Source organism: Amblyomma maculatum, chromosome 1, assembly GCF_055883805.1.
Source record: "Amblyomma maculatum isolate TAMU_Amacu chromosome 1, ASM5588380v1, whole genome shotgun sequence".
Lineage (NCBI taxonomy): Eukaryota > Metazoa > Arthropoda > Arachnida > Ixodida > Ixodidae > Amblyomma > Amblyomma maculatum.
This window is the reverse complement of record NC_139344.1, coordinates 291,202,175-291,229,877: the sequence shown is the minus strand read 5'-3', so window position 1 is coordinate 291,229,877 and position 27,703 is coordinate 291,202,175. Positions and strand designations below refer to the sequence as shown.

General features: G+C 45.6%; 1 protein-coding gene across 1 annotated transcript; it reads right to left on the bottom strand.

Annotated features, from left to right (window-relative positions):
- Positions 1-590: 590 nt before the first annotated feature.
- Positions 591-26,717, bottom strand: LOC146206794 (uncharacterized). The gene is made up of 2 exons (XM_084575632.1): positions 25,531-26,717; positions 591-691 (listed from the first exon to the last, which is right to left on the bottom strand). The coding sequence occupies exons 1-2, from the start codon at positions 26,399-26,401 to the stop codon at positions 591-593; spliced, it is 972 nt and encodes a 323-aa protein (XP_084431758.1). The 5' UTR covers positions 26,402-26,717.
- Positions 26,718-27,703: the final 986 nt, after the last annotated feature.

Below are 27,703 nucleotides of genomic sequence, written 5' to 3'. Positions count from 1 at the left end.
AGCAAATTCAGCAGTTTGTACAGGAAGACAGTTGTCTTTGATTACCTGCCACCCTGCCACACAATCTCTGTGGCCCCCATTGCAATGCGTCATCTAGGAGTAGGTTGCTGAGATCCAGCCACCCACCGCCTATGGTCGCCACTCCACTGACTTATGCTGAAATAGCGAGCCGGCCACAGCTTCCACCCGCAATGTCTATGTACGCGACACTGGGCCCCAACTTTCCTAGGCAGCCGCCTGTGCCTCTGGGCCCACCTGCTCAGCCTGCTCGTCCTCGCACCGGTCAGTGCCCTATGAATCCGTGGTGCACCCAAGGTAACCGCCTCATTTGCTATGCCTGCGGCGTAGCTGGCCATGTGGCCTGGTGGTGTCATGCACGTCTATCCCGTCCTTATGCCTACGGGCTCGCAACAACGTACGACGAACCTGTCTTCACCTCCCTCTCCGACTCATTCAGACTCGTATGCACACCGGTCGCCATCTCCTCGACGCCGGTCCCGCTCTCCTATGACCCGACGCGCATCATTCCTTATGACGGAAAACTAGGCGCCGCAGTTCTGGAGGCAAGAACTGCGTCCTCGGCAACTGTGTCATGCCCTGTCAATATTATTGAAGTTTTCGTCGAAGGTGTTCTTGTTGATGCCCTTGTTGACACTGGTGCTGTGGTGTCCGTGATTAGTCACAATCTGTGCTGAAAACATAGAAAGTGACAAAAAAGTGAAAGTGTAAAGTCGAATGTGATAAAAAGTGAAAAAGTAAACAAACAAGATGGCTGTGACACTGCTCAATATGTGTGGTAGTTGGCCCGGCTTACGTTTGGAATGTCCGAAAAATCGAATAGCCCTCCCTAAGTGTCCGCCATTTTGAGCCATATAATACATTGACTTTATGAGGTGTGTCCTGGTGCCGGGAAAAAGTCTGAATAATGAAGCATGTCTAGAAAATTGGGTGTCCGAAAAATCAGTCGTCAACTGTAAAGTGCATATTCTGAGAAAAATGGATTGATTGAGAGGACCTGTACAATTGGCTAGAATTCTTCAGACTACCCTCCCCCTACATCAGTACACTGGCGGAGACGTGTCTGCCACGCCTGGAAGGCACCCTGAAAGTTCTCGAAGGGTATGTCTCTCGGCAATGCTGTAACATGCATTTGTATGCTTTCCATGGTCTTCAAATGCTTACCATTCAGCGCACTCTTCAGTCGGGGCAAACAAAAAAAAGTCACACGGATCCACGTCGGGACTGGAAGGGGGATGTGGAACCGCTGGTGTGTTGCTCCGGGCCAGGAAATAGTAACGATGGACGTGGCTGGGGGCATTGTTCATGGTGGAGCTGACTGTGTCTTAAAGGTCAGCCCTCACGCGTGCGACCCGGCGTTTCGATCTCTTGAGCATCTTCAGGTAAAAGGCTGAGTTTACAGTTTCTCCCTGTGGTACAACTCAAAATGGACAATTCCTCGGGTGTTAGAGACTTGCTCATTCGCATTTTCCTGGGGCGGAGGTATGATTCTATATGCCACTCACTGCTCTGCCTTTTCGATTCTGGGTCTTACTTGGACATCTAGGACTCAAATCAACAATTCTGGACAGCACATAACTCGAAGTTCTTTCTGTCAACCCTTTAAACACAGCCTTCGTGCAGACTGCGCACTTGCAGATCCTCAGTCACTATTCCAAGTACGGCAAACGTGGACATGTGTAGGGTGTCGGCAATTTCCTGGGTGCTCAATCGACGGTCATAACGCAAAACTCAGCGCACACGATTCTCGCGTTTTCATCGGTTCTGGCCATTGTTGGGCATCCTGAATGGAGTTCATCGGCGACCTCCTCCCGGTCCTCCTTGAATGTCTGAATTGCACGATCTCCCGCACCGTGACCTGGAAATGCAGTCTTCCTTGAAGACCTGTTGAAGCATCTGGAGTGTTTCGGTCTTTTTTTCCAAGCTTCACACAAAACTTGATAGCGTATCGCTGTTCAAGCAAATTCTTCCTCGCGCCATGTTATCCCCACACACTGCTTGGAGTAAATTGGCAATCGGCTGTGTTGGTATGGCAGAACCGTTGCTACATTTCCCAACCGGTTTTATCGCGCTGTCGTAGATGATAGTCGCATCATAATATAATCATGTGCATTACTTTCATAATGGACCCTGTAAATTCGTAATGAGGCAATCTTGTTAATGTAACAATGCAGCATGACAACGAACTTGGGTTTGTGTTTTTTGGGAAGCACTGCTGTGCTGCCAGTAGTGTTTACTCACATAGAAAGACCGAAATGTGGGAGGTTGAACGTGCAGTCTGTGGAATTCTCTCCACAAGCTCTTTGTTCATGTGCTGTACAGGCACTGTAATATTTGCTGCTAATCTCTTTCAGTGATGTTAATTGCAAAAACACTTTACTTCAGTTCCTACTGGCAGTAGTATGAGGGCTTTTCAGTAAAATCTGCCTTTTAGTTCATAATGTGCTTTAGCTTCTTCATTTTACAAGATGTCACATTTTTGAAACAAAGCTTGGAATGTCTTGTTTGTTTTTCTTTCTCAAAACAACAAATTATATTTTACATTGTCCCCACCAACAATGATACACCTCCATGAGCTTCATGATGCCTCTGTGATCTGCTGCTTTGCAGTTTTGCATACTTGCAAAATAAAAATTGGAAACATTTTTCTCGGTTTCACATTTGCATTCTGTAAGTACCGTCTGTTGCAGAAGTTTGCGGCCCAACGCGCCGGGCGGAGGAGCAGTATCGCTCCCGAGAGGCGGCGCTGCACCCGCCGGCGCTGCCTTTTGACGTAGCTATAAAGAGTGAGGAGGCTTGTTCTCTTCCCTTTATCTCGCGGTTGATATCGCACATCTTTGCTCTCAGCCGCGGGATGAGGGGAAGAGAACAAGCCTCCTCACTCTTTATAGCTGCGTCACCAGGCAGCGCCGGCGGGCGCAGCGCCGCCTCTCGGGAGCGATACTGCTCCTCCGCCCGGCGCGTTGGGCTGCAAACTTCTGCAACAGACGGTACGTGTGCGTCACATACATCTGAAGTTTCCCTTAGCTTTATTTCTGTAGGCAGCATATCGCAGGTTTTGGTGTGGGCAGTTAGCACATAAAGCAGTAACCGCATGAGGCAACAATCTCTGGTGATCTGTCGCACGATGCCATTGTCAACGCCTGTGTTGCCACTGGTGGACACACCGCATAGAAAATGGACTCAGCGAAAGAGAGGCGGATTTTCACCGTTTCTTTGTTACCGCTGCCTCGTCTTTCAGTCAGGGGGAGTAGAGTTACGCTATATCCTGTTCCTAACACTAAACAGCATGAAGTACAATAAAATGTGAAATTTTTGTAGTGCGATGCAGACGTGCATTGCAAACAGTGACTTTCTCCTGCTCCTTTTTAAAATGGCCAATATCTAGCCACACTAGCTCATTTTTTGCTTTTACTAGCCTACCAAGATTTTACTGAGTTGTCTTGGTGCACTCATATATGCGCGGATCAGACGAAGTGAGCACCTGCAGGTTCTTTGCTCAAACCGGACTAAGAAAATAAACTTCGCTCGCAAAATAAAGGCCAGGATGGAAAGCCTTCTGCGATTTGCTGCCTCGTGAGCTGCTTCCGGGCGACCCGAAATTTTCTAAAAAGCCTGAGTGACAGCGACGAGCGGCAATGCTTTTGCGGCTTTCAGCCCACCGCACGACGCTGTTGTGTCGCATGTGGTTAGCTCGTTAGAGCTCCTTGGGCTCTGACCTGATTTTTAACTACATTTACTCTATATTGCACGTGCATCCTTGTCATAGTCAAGAGAAACATTTACATGAAAATTCACTCGTTGCTTAAAAATTTGTGTTCAAGTGTCGATGGCTGCTGCTGTAAACAAATTGTCATATTTGTATGCTTTATACACAGTGTTCAATATTTATCTGTCCGTGTTGCAAAATTAAACCCCTGTGCAAACTACTGGACTATTTGGACTCAAATGCTGACCAGAAGGTAGCTTGTGATGGTCTGTTTTTTCAATAGGTATTTAACATGTGAGCTTGCAGTTTCCAGAATTGGCGAAAAGTAGGAGTAGCTGCAGCAGCACTTCTCATCATGGGAAGTAGAGTAGCTGGTTTGATAAGCTGCATAACCTGGCCAAATGTGAGGACAGCCCGTGCCTTATGCATGGACTGAAGCCCAGTTAGCAAGATGGCACAACCTGTAAAATTGGCTAGCTGCTTTTCTTGTTTTGACAAAAAGTTCTGCCACTGCGGTTTTAAGGCAATTCTTAAAATGCAGGTGGTAAATTATTAGAAAAGGTAGACTGTCAAGTTGACCTGCAGTCAGCATGGCCAACTGTCCAGTAGTTTGAACAGAATTTTTTATAATGCATGGACCAATAAATATAGAACATGGTATTATTGTGCATGTGAACTCTGTATATTTGAAAATTGATATGTAATATTTGTATGCATATATGTCAAAAATAAGCATGCAGGCCACGCTGAATGTATAAAAAAATTGAAGCTGGGCCACATATGACCATCTTCTGCAGAAGGTAGATGAATGTAAGGCCAAATATATGGCTGCATATAAGTCATACTATGGTGCCCAGATAAGGCCCTGATCTGGGCGTATAGGGTCCTGACAACGCCACATATGCCCCTGATCTGGCTACATAAGGTCGTGACGATACCACATATGCCCTTGATCTGGCATATAAGGCCTCATTATTTGTACAGATATGGATTATATGTTGCCTTAAATAGCCAGATCTCAGCCATATAAGGGAAATATTTTGCACATATATGGCCTTATTTGGCCTGATCTTGGCCTGGTATGGCTTTATTTGTTGCCGTATATATTCATATATGGCCACATATAAAGCATATCTGCACCAGATATGGGATTTCCGTAACGGTTGACAAAATCTCCACCCATCAGTTTGCCATGCACTCGCGTCAGGTCGCCCTACACCTACTTACAGCTTTAAAATGTACACTGCATAACTTGATACATTTATTTTGGTACAAAATTTAGGGGCAAAGGTGTTGAGGTAAGTGCACCCGAAGCTTTATTGGACCGTGCGCGGCTGCCCTGGCGAAGGCGCGCGCGCGGGGATTATTGACTATTTTATTCCTCACACAAGATAAATTTTAGACGTTGAATACGGCGTGTATGTATAAACCATAAGGAGTGAAATGTCAGGACCTGCGGGTTGCAACTGATGCGGGTGGAGCGAAGAGCGCGCGCAGGTTTCCCTTGTGCGTGAACGGCGGTAGCAGAGGCGGTGCAGTGGGGCGGTGGCGACTCCACCGAGGCGTGGCGGCAGTAGGAGTCGTAAGAGAAGAGAAGCGGCCTTAAAGGGCCACAGTCCAGGGAAGGCCCTTTTAAGCAAAGGAGCCCAGTGTTTCGATCAGGTACCGGAGATAGTCTGTGCAAAATGCTACAGTGACACGAGCGCCGCAAAGCATCGAAAATACAATTCAAAGCTCTCTCATGTTCTCTCTGGGAAGCCAGCTTCCCCGTTTCCTGCGCTGGCCCGACGGGCCACAGCAATGACGCACGTACCGGGAACGATATCCATTGGTCCGTCTCGCTGACTAACGGGAGAAGGATGGGTGTCTACCGCTCGCAGCGCGCTTTTCCCTCGCCACGACCAGACAATCCAGCGGCGCGCGCTCCCTCGACCGCTTTTTTTTTTGCGCTCGCGGAGAGCCATGCCCCACCTCCCGCCAAACGCGGAGGAGCAAGGGGAATTTGTCTTGCGGAGGCTACACGACCTCGGGCAGGAGAGTGAAAAACCTTTGCGAGGGAACGGAAGGAGAGAGGCATGATAGAATCGGGTGATTGCGGTGGCTGTAACTGCGTTATTAGTTACTCTTTTCAAAAACATTTTGCGGCCTTGCGTTCTAGGGGCGAAGTCTCAGTCACCGGGGAAGAAAATATTTTCGACCGGAGGGTGGACAGTGGGCCTTTAAGAGCAGAGAAGCGCACTCTCCCTCGAGACCGGCCGTGCCACGGTGCGCCACAGATGGAGCAATGCTGCTGCCAAGTGGGGGCGCTGCCGTAGCCATGAGCGACTGCAGCTGGGCTCCCATCTCCGTACCATCAACCAGGTGATAGAAAAATTCTCGGAATATAACCAGTCCTTATCCATAGCATTCACTGACTACGAAAAAGCATTTGACTCAGTAGAAACCTCGGCGGTGATGCAGGCATTGCGAAATCAGGAGGCAGACGAGCCGTACGTGAAGGTGCTGGAAGATATATATAGTGGCTGCACAGCAACCATAGTTCTGCATAAAGAAAGTAACAAAATTTCCGTAGAGAAAGGTGTTAGGCAAGGAGACACGATCTCCCCAGTACTATTCACAGCTTGCTTAGAGAAAGTATTCCGAGACTTGGAATGGGAGCAGTTAGGGATAAGGGTAGGTGGAGAATGCCTCAGTAATCTGCGATTTTCTGATGACATTGCCTTGCTAAGTAACTCAGGAGATGAACTGCAAAGGATGATGACTTAGACAGGAAAAGTATAAAGGTAAGATTGAAAATCAGTGTGCAGAAGACTAAGGTAATGTTCAACAGCCTCGGGAAAGAACAGCAGTTTACGTTAGGTAGCGAAGGACTGGAAGTAGTAAGCGAATATGTTTACTTAGGACAGGTAGTAACCGCAGATCCGGACCATGAAAAGGAAATAAGAAGAATAAGATTGGGATGGAGCGCATTTGTCAAGCACTACCACATTGTGACTAGTGGCTTACCGGTATCGCTCAAGAGGAAAGTATACAACAGTTGCATCTTACCTGTACTCACCTATGGGGCTGAAACGTTGAGGCTAACCAAGAGAGTTTATACTTAAGATGAGGACCACCCAGAGGGCTATGGAACGAAAAATGGTAGGAGTAACATTAAGAGATAGGAAGCGTGCAGAGTGGGTCAGAGAAATAACTCAAGTTACCGACATTCTAGTGGAAATTAAGAAGAAGAAATGGGTATGGGCAGGACATGTAGTGCGAAGAGAGGATAACCGATGGTCGCTTAGGGTAAAAAACTGGATTCCAAGGGTAGGAAAGTGTAGCAGGAGGCGGCAGAAAGTTAGGTGGGCGGATGAGGTTACGAAGTTCGCAGGGGTCAAGTGACTACCACAGGACCGGGTTAATTGGAAAAACATGGGAGAGGTCTTCGCCCTGCAGTGAGTATAGTCAGGCTGCCGCTGCTACTGCTGCTGATGATGGTGATGTTTATTGCCGCGAAACCTTCAAAACTGTCTTTGTTGTTTTTTAACAGCCGCCGGCATACAGGCTTATCACTCTGATTCTGGATCGCGTATCAGTTCCGTAATCTTTGTTTGTTAGTGCTCGATGTCGCGAGTCACACCTTTATCAGTTTCGTTGTAGCGCAAGATGCACCGAGATCTATCTCGAAAATTCTGACCACTCGTGTGTCTTTCCACAATGTTCCAGCCCGTGCTGGTAGCTGTTTGCGACGTTATCTAGATTGTTCTGTGCAGCCTTTAAATTGAGCGTTGACGAGTGTGACGAGCATTCTTTGTTCGACGATCGACCAACACGTTTGTTGCTATCGCCGCCGCCGAGTTGCTTAGTTCTTTTGCGGGCGCAAGTCAGCCCAATAAAGAGTTAATTTCCGTACCATCAAGCCTGTGTCTTCATTTGTGTCATCGACCCTGGTCACCACCACGTGACAATATGAAATTCCGGCCATGCCTGTGTCAGATGGTACTCGGATGGTGAAATTGCCAAATACTGATAAGCTAGCGTGTTACGTGACTGCAGCATGTTACGTGATGCCTTGGTCAGACGGCACTCGGATTATTAAATCGCCAAATACTGATAAACTAGCGTGTTACGTGACTGCTGCATGTTACGTGATGCCTGGGTCAGACGGTAGTCGGATGATGAAATCGCCAAATACTGATAAGCTAGCGTAGTAAGTGACGTAACGAGCTCACGTGACATAGCAAAGATAAGCCACGCAGAGACGTTTACGCGGATAGGTGTAAAGCGGGGACCTGTGTCGGCTGGTTTTTCACACCATTTTCTCAGAACTACGCAGAGCGGAATGGACTAAGATACATCAACCGAATCGGGACTCTTTTCAGCCATCGTAATTCTGACTCTGTTCCAGTCTGACATAAAAATGGTGCGTTACCTCTACAAGTTGAAATGAGGGGATGCGAGTAGACAACCAGAACTATCCGATTGATCTGAAGCATGGAATCTGTACATCCCAAATGTCTAAGCGTGAGTCAGCAAGACGCCTTCTCACGCATTGCAAACGCTTTTCTCTTTTCTTTTTTTTTTTTTTTTGGGGGGGGGGAGGGGGGGGGAGGTTCTAAAAGGTAGAAAAAGGGCAGCGCACAGTAAAACCAAGCAGAATGGGCTTACAGCTAGTGAAATAAACAAGTAACATTTCAAAAAGAAAAGACGCAGACTTCTTGTCTACGCCTACTGGGACAAGTAGTTATCTGATTTCAATCTCTTATTGTGCGTGGAAAAAAGAAAAGAAACCCGTGTCTATTTTAGCGGGTACAAGAGTCAGAGAACTACGGTTTTGATGCCATGCCAAGTTTATCTAGATAACAAAGCCAATCATAATAAGCGATTCATAGCATGTTCGTTATCTTACAAAAGAGAAATAAATTATAACCTAAGCTTTATTCTTCGAGGTTCTAAATCATTTCCCTCCCCTTTCATTAAAATGCTTGGGGAGTCAGAATAATGAAGGCAAACCTAACAGTTCTGTGTATTATTTTCTGCTTTCTTATTCAAGATTTTGTCCCACACTTGCATGGTTATTCGAATGCAGGCCTCATTATACAATGATGCATTTGTTAGTTTTCTGTCTGAAGAAACATTATTTCAAAATAAAGAAGCGCAAATGACCGTTATATGTGTTTGCTCTGTATAGTTACTCCTAGTTATTTGTCGGAAGAAGGAATGAACCTAATCTATAGGTGCAACTGTGAGGTATGTTTTTCCTGGTCACCTGCATATGCAAATTTTTGTGAGCATTGAAAACCATACTTCATTCCTTGCACTATTTCAGAACATCGTTCGCCGCATTGCTCCGGTATATCGTATCATCCTTATTGGTAACCTCTGAATAAAGCACAATCGCTGCCGAACAATAGAATGTGCGCAGTTGGGCTGACTTGACTATGTAATTAACACGAACGAAAATCGCAGGGCACAATACACTTCAAATCAAGTCAAGTAAAAAAATCATCCATTCCAGGGAATTTCATGCGGAAACAGGGCTAATATTGCCTGACGACGCCCGTGCCCCCGACTAGTTCGTACCTCGTTTAACACATGGGATGACTTTATACAGAAAATGCAATTTTCACTCGATATGTAGCAGAAATATGTTTACAATGCTGCAAAAAAAAAAAAAGATACTTAGAACATGTATACGTAGGTTTGAAACAAAAATAATACACCCAGATAAAGTTAGACATTATTAGACGCGTTTCAAATATTTAGAGAACAGTAAGGGATCTCTACTTAGCGCGCGCAACGTAGAATACAAAAAGCAAAATATAGTCAAACAAAAAGGAACATTTTGGAGCAGACTACACAACATATGCTCTAGAAACCAGAGCGGTTTAGCACATTCTTTTGAGTCTATGCGGGCTATCTGTTTATAACACTGTCATGTTTGTTCAGACACTGAGTAGCTCGATGGGATTAGTTCTGGTTTTCACAAGCTTCCTTGATTGACGAAAAACCCGTACTGGTGATAAACCGCCGGGTGTATGTGTTGGATATATATTGGGTAATTTTGTTCAAGTAAATCTGATTACATGTTATGCTTGCTCACTCGTGCGTAAATCGCGGACATTCTTACACAATTTTCAAAAATGCGTAACATTCGCTTTTGTAGTACCATTAGTATGTTGTAGTTACGCTGAGTAGTCGCACCAATGGTCCAGTGATCCGTTCTGTCATCGGAAAACCATAAGTCCGCCTCGTGCGGCAGAAGGTCATATGTTGCTCTTTTTATTTATGACCCTAAATGAGCCGAGCACCAGGCAGAGGGAAAGCTTGTACCCATTGAAAACCGGTGGCACCGAGGATCGAATCTGGTACCTCCCGGCCACCGCTTTCGTGGAGAACATCAAACTGGAAAGGAGCCCGAAGCACTTGAACAAATTGACTGCGGTTGTTTAAGTATGCAATTTTATGTGTTATGGACTTAATTCCAAATTTTCATTTCTAGAGTCAGTTTCAGATGAGAAATGTATCCAACGTCCGGCTGAACACCTAGAAAAGAAATTTTACCCCCTATTTATCTATGCAGGATGCATATAATTTACCATTGTAATGTTGCTGCCGAGAAGCCCCTCAATGAACTGTGCTCTAGCAACGCCGATGTCGCCTATTGGAGTGTGGTTCTTGATCTCCTTTCTTGTGAACAATTCGGGCTGTCCTCCAGAATGAAGCTTCAGCTAGCGTAATAGCTTTGAAATGTTATCCCATGACCGTTTTATTTCCAGGTTCAGCAGCACACAAAAACCACCAGAGCGAGAATCGTAATCCAGAAGGATAGCACACTCAGTTGTTGTCGGCCCCGTGTGCTACCGTAATGCCACTCGACCAAAGCCCGTCTCATTGAAGGGTGAAATTCCTAATCAGTCTCTGGTGGCGAGAACGCAAGTCCATGGCAAAGTGGCATCAACGCGAGCCCGCGGTCGGTGCTCACCGTGTACCAGCCTTTGCCTGCTGAACTTTGGAGTGGAGAACATACAAGTGCTAATAGCTAAGAAGGCCCAGGAGAAAACTGCCTATCCTGTTAGGCATTAGACATCATCTGAACATCACAATATTAGCATTTTGAGGCTTTGGTTCGACCGAATCTCTTTGGGAAATCTTCATTGCGGTATTGTTGTGATAATATTACAACCACATTGAGATAAAAATAAGCGGTAAGCAGGAAGTGTAGAAACAGTTTGGTGCGCGTTTAGCTCTGCTTTTCTCCCGAGTTTGTGTAATATTTGCTGCGCTTAACTTGCATCTCTCATGGATGAAAGCCCAGTTAGGGTATTTAGTGCGACTTTGTTAACGGAGGTGAAGATGCTGGCATTGCCACGTGAAAGATTGGCATCTTAGCGTGGGAAGAGAGGGGCTACCGAGATGGCAGGGAGGTCAAACGCCGCTGTCATCGAAGGTCATTTGGAGTTCGGCCTCGAAAGCCAGCGGCGGTGAAGCCGCCTTTGAGCACCTGCTCCAAGGAGGCTTTAAAATGACCTAAATTAAATCCGAGAATGCGAGTAATTTTGACTTTATTAAAGATGCGCCGTCTGGAGCATTTTTCGATCTAATGTTTGCCTAGGAGGGGTGACGTTAAGACCACGTGTCATAGCCGAGCACTGATTTTTCCAAGGGGTTGATTATGTCATAAAAGCACTTGAATTGGCTGAGTGCTCATTGGTAGTCGGCGCCTGCGGTGCCATGACACCACGTGACACGGTCGAGTTGGCAGGCCTGATGGTCACATGACATGGCCGATTGTAATGGCGGGCTCTATGCGTGTCTAGACAGCTTCGCGTATCAGACTGAAATTTCGCGCTAAAATTCGCGAAACCACAGCTGATGAAAACTACGCGCCCCAAAAAAAGGCAGTGACATTTTCTAGAGCATTTCAAGAAGACATCGCATGCACATTGGGGCCAAATAAAACAAGCCGGGTTTCACCGGGTGAAATTAAGCAGCAAGAAACTCTTTCTGCTCATAAAGTTTGTTATGCCAAAAAAACAAGGACAAGAAAGAACAACGCATTCGCGCGCTAACGTCCAAGCCTAACGTCCAAGCCTTTATGACTCAAACGTTTTAGGTATATTTCTTGACAGGTGTTTCTTGATTGAATCGTTCGGCTTTTCTGCGTAACCAGCAGGGACATGACAGCGCTGCCAAAGCTCCTTAAACCCATTGACTGGCAATCCTGGAATGTGGGAGATTACAGACGGTTCTCCTATGGGAAAACACTTTGGAACCTGGCGCCGAAGCGACTGCTGGAAACCTTTTTTTCTTCAGGTTGTTTTTATATCACTTAGTTAATCGAAAATCGTTCAATTTGTTGGCACAGGATCCCACATTTCCTGTTTAGCGCTTGTACTGAGTGCTGTGCGTGTCTGTAAAGCATCTAAAATCTTGACCAGGAGTTGTTGCTGGCCGGCTTTGTTCAGCTAAACTTACGTACGGCCTCTTACACATGAAAAAAAGCAAATATTTAATGTTATGAATATAGCCATAATTTAGTAATAAAACGGATTCGAACTTTTCAATCACATCTATTCTATTTGACAACGGCTTGAACAAAACACGGCAGACCTAGCAGTAAAGATCAAATGGGTTAAATGTGGTGTGTGTACTCTCGCTAAAAAATGATGTAAAAAGCCTTCTCAATGGCGGCGATTAACTTGTGTCCCGTGTACAATACGCCAGACATCGTATGGCGACCTTGTTGTTATAGGTATTGTAAAAAAAAAAATCGTTGGATCAGTTAAGATCTCTCCTAAGGGCGGTAAGGTGAAAGCCTTTCCTGCGATGCTTTGCTCTGATCGGCTGTTTTATCACCAATTTTGTTTTCCTTTTTTCCCTTGTCTCTTTCTTTCTCGTTCTTTTTTTTCTATTTTACTCTTTCAATTTCTATCTCTCTTGGTTACGTTTCCTTTTTTTCTCTGTTTTATTTTTCACTCTTTGACTACCTTTTTTTCTTCTTTATCTTCACTGATTGTTTTAGATGTTGTAACGTAATGACGAGGCCTGACATTAAAGCTTTTGCAGCGGTTTTCCACGTTTTTTGCTCAGTTTCAATGTCCGTGGTTTGTTTTGACGTCTGCACGCTATACCGATGACCTTGGCTATTTTGACGTCGAATTGAATTTTTTGGACTAATTAATTACCTAATTACTCTATATCAACAAAAGTTTAAGTACAGACCCATTTTTCACTCTCTGCCTGATCTCATGTAACCATTTTACTCATCAATCAGTTCAATTCTCGACAATGACGGTGTGACACCTTCCGCAGACGCATAAATCCTGTCCTCACTCATGGGCCTATAAAGGCTTGCGCCGCAATATGTTGACCTTACACAGTCTCGAAGATGCGAGAATGAGACATGGTCCCAGTCTGATAAAAATTCAGTCAAACCCAGTTATAACATTATTGAAGTTCCAAGGAAATAACATTGTTCAAACCAAACATTGCTAGCTGTGACCGGCTTAAGCCAAAACAAAGAAATTGGAAACATGAGAGCAATCAGTGATATGGAAGTAGCTTACACTGATACTCATTTCTTTACAGGAATAAATGTGTATCAGTCACTAATGACTGCTTCACGCTGTATCTAGTTCACATCTCCCTGATGCGTGCTCAGCCACTACACGTAGCCGAGTGGAGAACCTTTAGGAAAAAAAAAGTGAAGACCCGGAGGGACTATATCATTTTTAAGGCGCGCTTGTTGCTCTTGGTCGTTGCTGTCAACACAGGTGACACCTAATATAATCACCTTGTTGTTGAGATCTTCACTTTTGCCGTCATTGTTACATAGGAAGAAGCTTCGCGTCACCCGGAATTCCGAACGAAGCCGTCTTTGCAAAAAGCGGATCCGATGCAGGGAACAGGGACAGATAATCGTGATCGCGAGGCGCGTGCAGCTCAACATATGGCGCGCATGGCAGCGACTCCTTCTCAGTGATTACCAATGGATTGCACCTCTGAAGTCTGTTTTTCTCCCTTTTGCCGTCACAGCATGTCCCCGGCGCGCACTACGTTTGTACGCGGTTTGGTTTTCACAGCAACGGGTCAATCTGTCCGTCGGTTGCATCAGGACCTCATGAGCGTGCTCTCGCATTGTGGACGTTTATTTTTTTTTTTTTTCAATGCGTAAGGATTAAGTCGTTACGTCTGCAGGTTCGTCTCAACCCCAGTTTGACCGCACAATTACATTCGAACAAAATGAGTTATAAGAATGATTACATTAGACAGAGGATGAAAAAATCTCGCAGGGGAAAACTTGGTGCATGTGGGTTATTTAGGTAAAGGTGAAGTCAATCAGGCGTCGAAATAGCCGGGAAGAGTATAATAACGGCGTCAAAATGGGGTCCCGTGGTACTCGATTTCTGATGACGTAGGCCTAACTTCCGCCGGCGGGAAATTTGAGATGTTTAACGTAATCGAGTGGGAAAGGGCGTGATTTGCGTCCACAAATAGGTGGGAATGGTTAGAAAGTATATAAAGAGAGGTTATCAATCAGCTGCAGTCTGAAAAAAAATGACAACACTGCAGAAACTGAGTGGAGAAATATTAAATCCTTAGTGTTGCTGTTGCACAATGCACATTACGCGCCCCCTTGTCGAACACAACCAGCGTTCCGTCAAACGCACCAAAATTCATCGGCGTTCTATAATTGGTTTACAGGAAAGGAAAGGCGCAATATCTGTCAATCAATCCCGCAGACACACCTCGCGGACAACAAAGCTATGCTCAGGCTTAAGCATTTCTCCTGTGCAGGTTCTCGTTTCTTTTTTGTTTTGTTTTGCTGGTGTGGTGGTGCCATTTTCGAGGTTTTGTTTCTTTTAAGATTGCTTCAAATTGACCAGATTTAGATGTCATATCCGGTAATGCACTTGGTTGGCGTTGTTGTAAGAAGTTTATTTCACGTTCGAAAACATGAAAAAGCTGACGGTGCCGCGGCTGTCCATAATTACGTCCGATATAAAGTTCTCAACGGTATCTGTATAAGTGGGTTTGGTGTATAATTAATTCGTGGTTCGAGACAAAGAAGCTACAAATTTATCCGAGGTGTTTAAAAGATGTAATTGGCTGGAAACTCATCATCTGAAAAAAAAAATCGACCAATGATAGCTAAACTGCTATCCTGCAAAGATAAGCAACGCGTACTGGCCTCTTTGATGTACACAGCTTCAAGACAAGGCTACACGACTTCAGGTAGGACAAGATCAGCGCTATATGGAGACATCAAGCTTCCGTGACTCCCCATGCTGTTCTTGAAGCAGGTCTGCCTTTTGCTTTCAGAGGCCAGGCAGTAAATTTTTGGGAGATGAACGTTCATCTGGAACAGCATTGCGACACCGTGGCTATTGCCACGTACGCGCTGACATAAAGGTGATATGTTTATTGCAGAGATGATTGTAGTGAGTAAATTTTTGGGAGATGAACGTTCATCTGGAACAGCATTGCTACACCGTGGCTATTGCCACGTACACGCTGACATAAAGGTGATATGTTTATTGCAGAGATGATTGTAGTGGCCAAGAGCAGCTAACGAGTGAATATAATGCACAATCTAGGTATTCACTGTTTCGAAATTGACCGGTAGGCGCTTGGAACGCTAGGCCGACGACAGTTGCGCCATAACCTTCAAAATAATTCACACTAAATTTATGCAAAAAATTCAGTGACTAGAATAATCCAATAGACAGCACGGAAATGGTTCCACAAAAATGAGTGTGAATAATCCGAGTTGTGAATTACCGCAATGTGAACAATAGTCCTTCCATGAGCCACCTTGTGATCAGAAAGGAATCGCAGCTCAATAAACGACTAAAACTTATCTCGCTGCAACACACATGGAGTGTTTCTTTTTAGTGACCCACCGTCTCTTACTATATATTTAGCAGCCAATCATGTAAAAGCTGTCCTGTAAATTGCCCGTCTGCGCCCGTTGCTTCGTCTAGATTGCGACTCGACTGAAAATCACACTGACCCTAAAGGGCCACTGTCCAGGGAAGGACCGTTTAAGCGAAGGAGCCCAGTGCTCGGATCAGGTACAGGAGATAGTCTGTGCAAAATGCTACAGTGACACGCACACCGCAAAGCAACGAAAATACAAATCAAAGCTCTCTCACGCTCTCCTTCGGGCTTTTCCGTTCCCTGCGCAGGCTTGTCGAGCCGCAGCTATGACGTATTTGTCGAAAACGACGTCCATAGTTCCGTCTCGCTGTCTGAGGGTGAAGGATGGGTGTCTACCGTTCGCTGCGCGCTTTTCCCTCGCCACGGCCCGACTGAATCCAGAGGCGCGTGCTCCCTCGCCCGTTTTCTTTTTTTTTTTTTTTTTCGCGCAGGCGGAGTGCCACGCCCCTCCTCCGGCTAAACGCGGAGGAGGAAGGAGAATTTTTCTTGCGGAGGCTAGACGACCGGGCAGGAGAGTGAAAAACCTTTGCGAGGGAACGGAAGGAGAGAAACACGACATAATCGGGTGATTGGGGTGGCTGTAACTACGTTATTAGCTACTCTTTTCAAAAACATTTTGCGGCCTTGCGTTCTGGGGGCGAAGTCTCACAGTCACCGGGGAAGAAAATATCTTCGACCGGAGGGTGGACAGCGGGCCTTTAATCGGCATTTTCATTTCCCATACATAGAGTCACATAACACCATATCTCAGTCGCATAATGACTTTCGTGAATTCATTCACTCCAATGCACTGCTTCCCTTTGTAAGAACACCAACAAGACTTGAATTCAGCAATGCAAATATACTGAATCTCGTTTTCTCGAAGGATCGTGATGTGCAGGCTCTGAAGAAATTATATCAAAACTATACTGCTTGCTCCAACGTGTCGCTGCATCTTTCTGCCGCGTTCTTCTCTACAAACAAGGCGACTGCAACTTTGCATGCTCTTCTTCCCGCAATTACAATCGCTTACGATAAATTCAGCAGCTCTGATCTGCGTTTTCAATCCACCAATACTTGAAAATATGTGTTTTCCTAAATTATTTTCGCTTTTTAAATTTAAATGAATCACTTATATTTTTTAAATACCCCCTTAAAGAAACATCCTGCTCATTGCGGCTTCATTTAGGCCCTCTCCCAATTAGCTAGTTTCGTTTTAAACTTCTGGGATTTTTTTCTTCTATCTGCCGCAGGACGACCGCTACGGTGGATTTTCAGCAGGACGAGCTCTTTGCGCTATCGCATAAAGTATTTTTAAAATAAAATATTATATTTCATTTCAGGAGAATGCTACATAAGGGGATACGCAGTGGATAAATAACACCTTTAGCAATTTGATAGGCAAGAAACGGCGTGTATTCCGCTGGGGCTGTCAGTCCAATATGTTATTCCATGTTTTATTTCATGTGATTTGTATTACAATATGAATGATTTCCATGCAAAAAGCTGCTTTTCGGCTTCACGGCGACTGGAAAACCTTTGCATACCAGTTGCATCGACATATCCGGTAATCTAAATGCTACATGGGAAAGATACAAGCAAATATGCACTAAAACATAAATAAAAGGAATGCACATAATAAATGCAATTTTTGGTTCCAGGCTCACATTCTACAAAATACTTTAAATAGGAAATAAGCAGATGTATGAAGTTTACACAGACATGCTGACTGCTTTCTAATACACATTTTAAACAGGCGCACATGCTCAACAAACAATATGCACACAATAAATAGCACAAACTAATAGGAACATTTTTGAGAAATTGGCTGTGTACATAAGTGTTCACCTACAAAATGGGACAAATTAAATATAGAAACATCTCTTTACTTACCAAAATAACTGCAAACAATTTTTGAATCTGAAATTTGCACTGCATTTATAATTATTGAGTACGTGTGAAAGGTTATGTTGCTGTATTTGGAGCTCATAATTAGGTTTAAAGTAAGGAACAAAGCATGTATTAGGGCTGCGAGTAGTAGCAGAAGTGTGCTTACGTATTAGCAATGCTTTTTTTAGCAGTAAATGTCTTGCAATAGCGCTTAGAGGAAACAAACGTAGCATCTGGAAGTCATACGTGCGGTCAATTCTGAGAATCTGGCACGCTTGATAGTTTGGTAATATGAAAGGGCAAACAAATTTGTAACAAAGTAAGGCTGAAGCATGCACCACATTCAGAGCGTTTATGAAAAAGTCATATTTCAATAGAAGCCTGAAAATGTACATAAATTTAAAAATTCAAAAAAGCACGATCTTAGATGTCGATACTATCAACTAAGCAAAAATCCTGATAGGCGGAACATTATACTTCGCATTTGCAAGCAGTGCTTTCACAGCCGAACGATACTATTGTTAAAGCGCGATAGTAATGCGGCTTCATATGAATGACATAACCACTAGTGAGAACAATATTACACTACAGCCCCAAGCAAATTAAGGTAAGCTCTGTTTCTGAATCTGATCGAATTTTGTAACCAAGTGTTAATCAGCGTCATTACTTCTTTCACAAGGTCTCTTCTACCTTTTGGTTGGATGAGGGGCCGAAATAGTTGCCATATACAAGACTAATAATAAAGCAATCGTAACGAACTGCAGGCTAAAACAGAAGCCTGGGCGAGTTTTGTTCCTGTCTTGCTTCGGGCTGTTTCTACGCAATTACGCTCCTATTTCTCGAGCAAGGTTAATTTACAAAAGCATTAATGTGCACAAACTTCAGTACCTTCTTGGGCAGAACCCAACGTGGATTTAGAACGAGACACGCAACTGATAGAATTTATACGTGTGAATGTAAAATCAATGGACGTTGCTAATCAAGTGAACTGCATATTTCTGGACTTCTAAAACACATTCGATGCTGTAGCGCAGTCTCTTAATACGAAAGATATCTCCGAATAAGTTACTGACATGGATAACGGCATGTTGTAGTGAATGAAACCAGTATGTTTTGGACATTTGGGATGCAAGGAATGAACTCACCTTCTAGTTTTCCGTTATGAACTTAACCTTAATGTCGAGAATTTCGTCAAGAGGTGCTGAGTGCGCAGAAGGTTTGTATACAGGCAACCCTGCTAACCGTTCCTAATGTAAGGGCACGGTATACATGGTATACATGCTTCAACGCGCGAAAAAGTCCTGTTTGTGCGTGTAGGACTGCTTTGTCAAACCGCTCAGAAATTTAGTTCCTTCCTGATGTCAGAAGATGCAAAAAAAAAAATGAAGGACAATCGATCTCCGCATTTAAGAGTATGATGCGCAGCTCTTACCCTGAATGCAAGGGTTCTATGAAAGGAGAGCCAATCGTAACTCAGGTCACGACGATGGTGCGCTAGAGCGTTCAAACTCAGTGCCATATTTGCCAGATACACCTCTTGAACTCGGCAATGATCAGCAATTTCTAAGAGTTGACGCTAATCGCGACGACATGTGACATAAGTACACGGCATTATACCCAGATAAAATGGTCAGAAAGGAGTGCAGCGAAAACGTCAGCTTTTCGACGAACACAGGCAAGGACATCATTGCGAAACGCCCAAAACTTCGCCAAAGGATTAGTGCATGCAGTGGCACAACGATTGTTTATACGTCTCAGGAGAAGACTGCGTGTGCGCGCAGCGTGACGACGTGTTAGGTGATATCGACCGGCGCCTCTCAGTTGTGTGTATTCGATCCTCTGGCACCGCCACTCATGGTGTATGAAGCCACACGCTGCTCTCGACGTGATACCCGTTCGTTAGCCTTTGACGACATGCGTCCAAATACTCCCCTTCAATTGAAAGTATTTATACTTCCAGCGCTCTTCTAGTGGGCACCTGTGTTTTGACACGGTATCGGCCCTGTTCACCAGAAGTTCAGCGTCGGCGTTGGCATTGTTGTCAAGTGAGCAAAAAATCACAAGCATTGTACTGCCAGGTGATATACTGAGTTGCCGGACATTACGTTTGGCTTCCAACTCAGACTGGTAGTTTTTTTTAGACATGCTCAAGACTAAGGATTCACTGTGGAGGATATGACCTGTTATAAGGGTGGTGTCCCTCGGTGCAACACGCAGTGTGTGCTGAAAACAGGTCACCTTTTTGGTATTCTAGTGTACAATAGTTACATATGTTCAGACTGTGGCAAGTTACGCGGAGACAAGTTATTTCTGCTCAATGAAGAAGCACTGAACGTGCGAGAATAAAGGGGATGCTCGAAAGAGTTAAGAATGAGGCTACATGGGAGCGAAAAAGGGAGCGATGCGACGAGGTGGCGAAAGTGATTATCGTTCTCTCTGTAGCCTATTGGAGAAGAGACATGCTCGCAACAGAGCGAAACGGCGACGATGTTCTGTGTTGCTGGCATAGTACACCGCAAAATTATTTGTAAATGCAACAGTCATTTTAACTGCAAGAACTGAAGTAGTTTGCGACATGCAAAATGCGCATTTACAAGTTACAACAAACTGTATTGAGTTTGAAGCGTTTATTATGTGCTGAACTGTGCTATACCAAGACACCGATGAGTACTGAACACCGAGCTTACCATGGATCAGTTCTTTAACAACGCTCTCCTGCTCATAGCTTCTTCGTTGGCATCAGATGCAGTCTTCACCTGCCCCCTACAAACTTGGACAGGTTGGACGCACCTACCGACCGATCCGGGTGAAAATAAGTTATTCAGCTGCCAACCGCGGTCACCCACCACCTACGACACTGCTATCAGCGCCGGCCACACGGAATGCTGCTGTCCAAGGACGCCGCTCCGGGGCACGACGCCGCATTGACAATGGAGCGCTCACCGTTCGTACTGTTCCAGGTCTGTTACCTTGATCATTGCACTTGTCTAAAAAGGAGAGTCCTGCCTTTTTTTGGTGGCGTGCCCCAGAAAGTGGTTATTTGTCAGAGAAACATGTCGAAACGGTGTGCCACGTTGTTTAAGGAGCCTACTCCTAATTCTTTTCGGAGACGTGGAAACTAACCTCGGGCCTAATTCTGACAAATTTCTCGCTACTGCGCTGGAGACTGAAAATGATTGAACAATAATAGAGTAGAACGTTGAGCTAGTTGGTCACACATCTCTTTGAAAAAGACAGCAAGGAAAATGATTGAATCGGGCGAAGATGGAGTTAGAAGTGATTTGAGGGAGAGCGTCAGGAACTGAAGGAACTGGTTTTGTAGGCTTCGCACTGTTGAAGTCAATGTTGCAGACTTAAGGAAGGATCCCTCTACGTCGTCAGCTGATTCTCCTGGTGCTGCTTCCAGCGCAATCTGAGATCAGCTCCGAACAAATAAATCACGCTGTAATAATTCGCAACAACCATCTTCGACGCAATAACCTGCTGTTTTTTGTTTTATTTTTGCCATTGAAAACTATAATTCTAAGACATGGTCAAGGGGTTGAAACAAAAGTCATTAATATATGCAAGAATAAATTTGACATTACTATTAATACATCGCAAATAAAACTGGCACACCACATTGGAATATACGATAGGGGAAAATGCATGCCAGTGATGGTCAAATTCGCGTTCTTTAAAGATAAGCAACAGATCACTGAGAACGGTCCGAAGCGAGTTTGCAGCGCGCGAAGATTTGTCATTCCAGACAGGACTCGCTAGAAAGTTGATAGATTCGCTAAACCAAAAAAAGGTTCCGTACAAGCTTAATTTGGATAAGCTAAGAATAAATGATAACCTACACGAGTACGACGCCATGTGTTCAGGATAGGAAACGTGTAACTCAGAGGCAGGTACGTGTAATCAGTAAAGAAAATTGTTGCCTTATTGCCCCACAGCTCTTTATGATTACCCTTCCAAAACGCACCGAGCTTTGTTCTTATCTGGACAGCAGTGATTGTGACATTTTAGTATTACCAGAAACGTGGTTGCCTGATCTCCATAACTTCACTATCTTTCGTAATTATAGAAGCGGCAAAAGAGGAGGTGGGGTGCTGATTCAAGTTAAAAAGCATAACTCCTTTTCCAGTTCATAATCCTACTCAGTTAGAAATATTCTGGGTCTGCTTCACATCGTCGTCTCCTAAGAACCTTATTGGAGTCTGTTACAGGTCACCAGATAGTCCCCAATCATTCGTCTCCGATTTACATGACAATTTTGCTCAATTTATCTGACCTAAATTTCCTCAGCAAGTATTTGCCTTCTTGCTGACTTCAACTACCCATAACTGATTGGCCTAGTCAAAGTTCTCAATCACACGATGGCGCTAATTTCCATGGATTAACTCTCGATTTCCGTTGGTACAACTAGCTGATCAGCCTACCCCAGGAAACATATACGCTAGACCTTGTCTTCATGTTAGTTTCAGACAAAATGAGCGCTATCTTCTGATCTGAGGGAATAATTAATCATGTGCTATTAATTTCACGATTTCCATGTCCTCATTACACGTGCCTCAACACATTACGTATTTTCGATTGCAACCGTGCTGATTGTAATGCAATAAATCTTGGTTTGCAAAGTTTTTGTGATACATACCTACTTAAGCGTTCGTTCAATGGCAACTCGCTTGTTTAAAAATCTACTAGAATTAGTACCAGCCTCATATACCATTGCACTTCTTTGCTACGAACGCTTCTAAACCATCGTTTAACCGGATGTTGCGTACACTGAAGAAGAAGAAAAAGCGACTTTTCAGCTGCCAAATGCCTTGACACACCGTCATCACGAAAAAAACCCACAAAATTGCCGATAAATGTTTCAGTGCCATTCGCAAAGCCAAGTTTAAATATTACTCTCAGGATCTTCAATCGCTTATGACGCACAACCTCCCAAAATTTTGGAGAACCATATCGACCACTGACACTCCTGGTTTGGTTTCCTTGTTCAATGACACTGGTCATCCAATTAACCAAGATGAATGGCCGCTTATATTCAATAATGAGTTTACTTCAGTATTCACACGGGAAGACAATTCCAGTATTCCATCATTAGAAGATGTAGATTACCAATACATGATCCCCATAGAAATAAGGGTCACCGGTATTTGCAGCGATAATTAACAATCTCAAGATATCAACTTCCGCTGGTGTAGATAATATTAAAACAAAAGTTCTAAAGAATGCGGTGATCCATTCAAGCACTATTCTGTTTCATATATTTCGTCAGACACTGTCATCAGGAGAAATTCCAGAGGACTGGAAAATTATCCCCATCTTCAAGTGAGGTGAGAAAACAAACGCACGTGATTACCGCCCCATATCACTGATATCTGCCCCAAGCAAGATCCTCGAACACGTCATTGTTTCAGGCCTCGCGCAGCATTGGTTCAGGAAAGGCTTCTCATGTGAGACTCAACTGTTGGATTTTACTAACAAACTGCTACATAATATGGACAAGAACTTTTAAAAAGATTGAACATTCTTGGACTTCTCTGATTCATTTGATCGCGTCGCGCATCACGTTTAATAGCTAAAACCACTTGCCTAGACTCATTAAGGACCTCGTGGATCAATTATTTCTTGTCATATCGAAAGCAGTTTACAGTTGTTAACGGTCACGAATCACCACTTAGCGACGTGCTGTCTGGTGTGCCTCAAGGTAAGCGGCATGGGCCCATTGCTCTTCCTCATTTACATAAACGACCTGCTATCTAACATTAATTCAACAATTCGCTTGCTCGCATATGAGTGCATCATTTATCTCAAAATTCGCTCATCTGCCAATCACCTAGAACTTCAGAGACTTCGATCGCACAACCGCTTAGTACACATCATGGTAACTGTCACTTAACACTGAAAAATGCAAGTTAAGGAAATTCACACGGAAAAATCTAGCCCTTCTTTCAGTTACTTACTCAAAAATACTTCAGTTCCCTACGCATGTTCATTTCTCGAGCAACCTCTGTTGGTCCACTCACGTACAGAAAACAGAAAGCAACAGCTAAAACATCACGCACATTAGGCTATCTAAAAAATTTGGAGGACGCTTAAGCTTCTCCTTCAAGAGTGGAACGCGATAGCGTTATTGCACCTCGTTCGCACCGCCCAGCGCTACCGGCACTGGTAGACGGCACCGCTTCCATCACACGCTTCTCAAGAGCGAGTGCGCAAGGCCCTGCAATATAACACCCGTAGACCTGGCAATGAGTGTAAGACAATGCGCTACGGCGCAGCAATCACTGATGAGGCGCCCCGCGTCGGACTTTGCACTCACGAAGCACGCGGTGAGCGCCGAGCAACGCAGCGTTCGGCGCGGCAACGAAACGTGCGCCTGAGCAAGTGGAAGGAACCAAAGAACTCGGTGTCTCGGAGGGAGAAAGCCGGGCAGCGACGCACCATGAAGGCGGACGCGATCATGGGGCTGACGCCTTGATGGGATCGTCCTCTATCTCGCTTGGGAGCACCACGCAGAAGCATGATTCCTCGGAAGCAGCTCGGCACACATCGCAGGGGACGCTTTCCCAGCAGAAGCGCTACGGCACAGCGATCACGTCAGAGGCGTCCGGCATCAGACGCTGCACCTAGCAATCGCGCTGTGAACGGAAAGAGGAGCCGCGTCGCCTAAACACCACTGTTTGAGTGACGCACGCTGGATGTTGGAAGGGGAGAGAGCGAGAAAACTTATTAAACGAAAGGGTATTGGGGCATCCTCGCACCGGTACCCGCGCGGCCCGAAGGGGAGAAGCGGGTGAGCGAAGATAGTGATCTAAAGAAAGGAAAGACGCTTGATTCTACAGCCCGTGAGGGTGCACGGCGAAACGTCAGGGGCGAGTGGCGCGCCACGTGTTGGGGCAGCGCCGCACATTGCGAGGAGTGGTTCTTCTGTGTTTGCCGCAAGATGGCTCTGCATGTGCGCAGAGCGCAGAAGAAATGTAGCGGAAACGTACTTCGCTACTCGTGTAACTGCGACTTCTGTAAGTAACATGCTCATAATTACCGATATACACCGCGCAGTATAACGTTCTACGGCACGTTTCTAAGGCAACACCGCATTCACTAGAAGCGCTTTTGTACCGCTTTCAAGCATTGAACTCGTGGCTGAGTGGACAATTGAAGTCTCCGATTATCACAGTTAGCCTTTCAGAGTTGCAATACTGACGAATACCTTCAAAGAAATCGCGCCTTTCGCCAACGCTGTTCGGTGCATAAACACAAATGATGCGCAATTCGTATGAATACAGCACGAGATCGCAAACAACGAAGCGGCCATACGCACAGGTCGTGACAGCTTGAACTATGACACCAAGGCACTGACGCACAAACAGCACACAACCAGCCGCTGCTCGAACTGCATGACTTACAACGGCATTGTATCTTGAAGTAAAAAGGCTAACCATTCTCCCGGTTTCTTCTTCACCATCAACTTTAGTTTCCTGAATCGCGATGACGTCTAGCTCCAGCTCGCTAACCAAACGAAACAGTTGATTTTGCTTGCGCCTTGCTGCGAGCCCTCGAACATTAATAGTCGCGAATCTAATGGCTTTGTCTAGACAAATCATTGCTGATGAACGAATACCCGGGAGCATGGTCATACCTTTAGTGATGTCTGTGGCCGAGCACCCCTCCATGGTGGCAGGTGTTAAGTCTGAGGTGGGAGCGGTGCAGCCACCCCTCTTTTCTCTAACAAGTTCGGCCTAGGCCGAAAGGACGCCCGCCGTACCGCCGCGGAAGTCTTTGTCGGCGGTCCTTCGACGTCTGCGTTCTCGTGACCTGGTGTTCGGTCCTCCGTGTCGTCGTGTGTCCGCTTCGCTACCGCTGCCAGGTCGCTGCCTCAGATTCGACCATGCTGTCTGTCTCGTGAATGAATACTGTGTTGTGACTGACCTCCGTGTCCCCAGTTGAGTTGCTGCTGCTGGCCACCTTAGCGGCCGCGACGCCGACGGAACACGCTTGCAAATTCTTGACACCCTGCTCCTTGACCTCGTCCGCGTTTAGGGAGGGGGGAGTGACCGTTGTTTCTGCTGAGCTGGTGCCTGTCTCCTTAGCTGTTTCTTCCGCATCCGCCTCGTCCATGAGGTGTTCCGACATGTCGTCGTTCCTCACGGGCCCTGCGACGTTTCCATACGTCTTTACACACTGCGATTCGTCGTGGCCGAAACGACGACAACGAGCGCAGCGCGGAACCTGGCACTCCTTCCGGATGTGACCCGTCGTCTTGCAGCGAAGGCACAGGGGAGCCCTGCCCGAAACGACGACGAGCGCTGGCTCACCGGCAACTCGCAGCTGGTGTGGGATGTCGTCAATTTTCACCCCTGTCTTCAGCTTTAGGGACACGGTGCGCGTAGTTGACCCTTTGTCGGTGACGCCTTGTGCGCGCCACCTTTTCCTTGCGATGTCAGACACCGTCCCATACGGCAACAGTGCGGCTCGCACGTCTTCGTCAGGAACGCCATGCAACAGCCAGTGAATCTTTAACCGGACGCCCTGGTCGTTGGGGTCGACGATTACACAGCGATGGTCCTTCACTTTCACATCACTGACAGCGAGCAGCTTACGTGTGGCCTCGGCGTCTTTAAACGTCACTGCCCAAACGTGGTTCATTTGGTACGCCCCCCGGGCGACCACCTCTGGGAGCAATCCAAGACCAACCAACGCGTCCCTGAAGTCTTCAACTCGGTACGGTCGAGCCTTCACATCACCATGCATGAAAACAGTATTAAGCACTATGCGCCCGGTTGGCGAACTTGGCAGAATCACCTGATACTCGTCAGCCGAAGCGTCAAAAAACCTGTTTCCGCGGCCGGCCTGGGCCGCAAACGCCGCTCCGCCGGAGCTCATGCTTCTGCGTCCGTACACGCCGGAGGCATCAGATAAAACGAGTAGAAGGCCGCATAGGGATGCCAGCACCTGTGTTCTCGCAGAATTGGTAAATGAGTTTAACCTTGTTGATGTGGCTGGATGTCTGGAGGGTGGACGAGCTGCTCAGTTCACTCATTTCCAGGCTTCTAGCCACGCTCGACTCGATAGGATGTACATATCTTGATCTGGTGCCTGTATGCCACGAATACCACGTTAAGCCAGTATCGTTCAGCGATCACTGCTTGGTCACCGTCACTATCGCTGGGAACAAAACTAAAAGTCAAGGATTTGACTGGCAAATGTGCAAGTTAAACTCAAAATTATTATCTGATGACAGTTTCCAAGCTGACGTTGAAATGCATATAGCAAATATGAATGACAAAGGCGTAACAAAGTTAGGGGCTAAATGGGAGGTTTTTAAACAGAATGTCAAAATGACAGCATTGGAAAGATCGAGCGCTATAGCCAGACAAGAAAGGGCCGAAGAAAGGTCCCTTCACGTGAATCTACAGCGTCTAATCGATGTGGAAAGCAATAACCCCTGTTTGTTCATAGACGACATACGAGCCCTTAAGGGCAAGCTTGAACTGCTCGACGCTGACCGATATCGCGGTGCCCTTGTCAGAGCTAGAGCCGAACGGCTGATAAGGGGGGAAGGTCCGACAAAAAGGGCGTTAGGCACAGAAAAGTGGCACGCTCGAAGGAATCAGATAGATGAAATTGAATACCAAGGGACCATTACCAACGAAAAGAAAGAAATCCAGCAAGCTTTCTTCGAGCATTATCGTCAGCAGTTCGCACGGCGTGCAGTTAATATCGAGAGTTTCAAGAGAGTTTATTTACCTTTAATGCCACAATCGACGAAAAGTAGACACGTGTGCTAGAGACCCCCACCACGGAGGACGAAGTGAAATGCGCTATTGGGAATTTGAACCCCGGCAAATCGCCTGGGCCGGATGGACTTAGCGCCGCATTTTATACAGCTTTCCAGGATTTTCTCTCGCCGGTACTGGAAAAAGTGTATAATGAAGCATATGGGCTTAATGTGCTGCCGCCGTCCTTTGCATCTTCTCATACTGTGCTAATTCCCAAAACGGAGGACCGAGGTCAATTACGCAGTGTTACCTCTTACCGGCCGATTAGTTTAACCAATGTCGACTATAAAATTCTTATGAAAATACTAGCTAAAAGACTGCAAACAGTTATTAAAGATATTGTTGGAGACCACCAAACATGCGGTATTAAAGACAGGTCCATTTTTACGAACATTCACATCGCGAG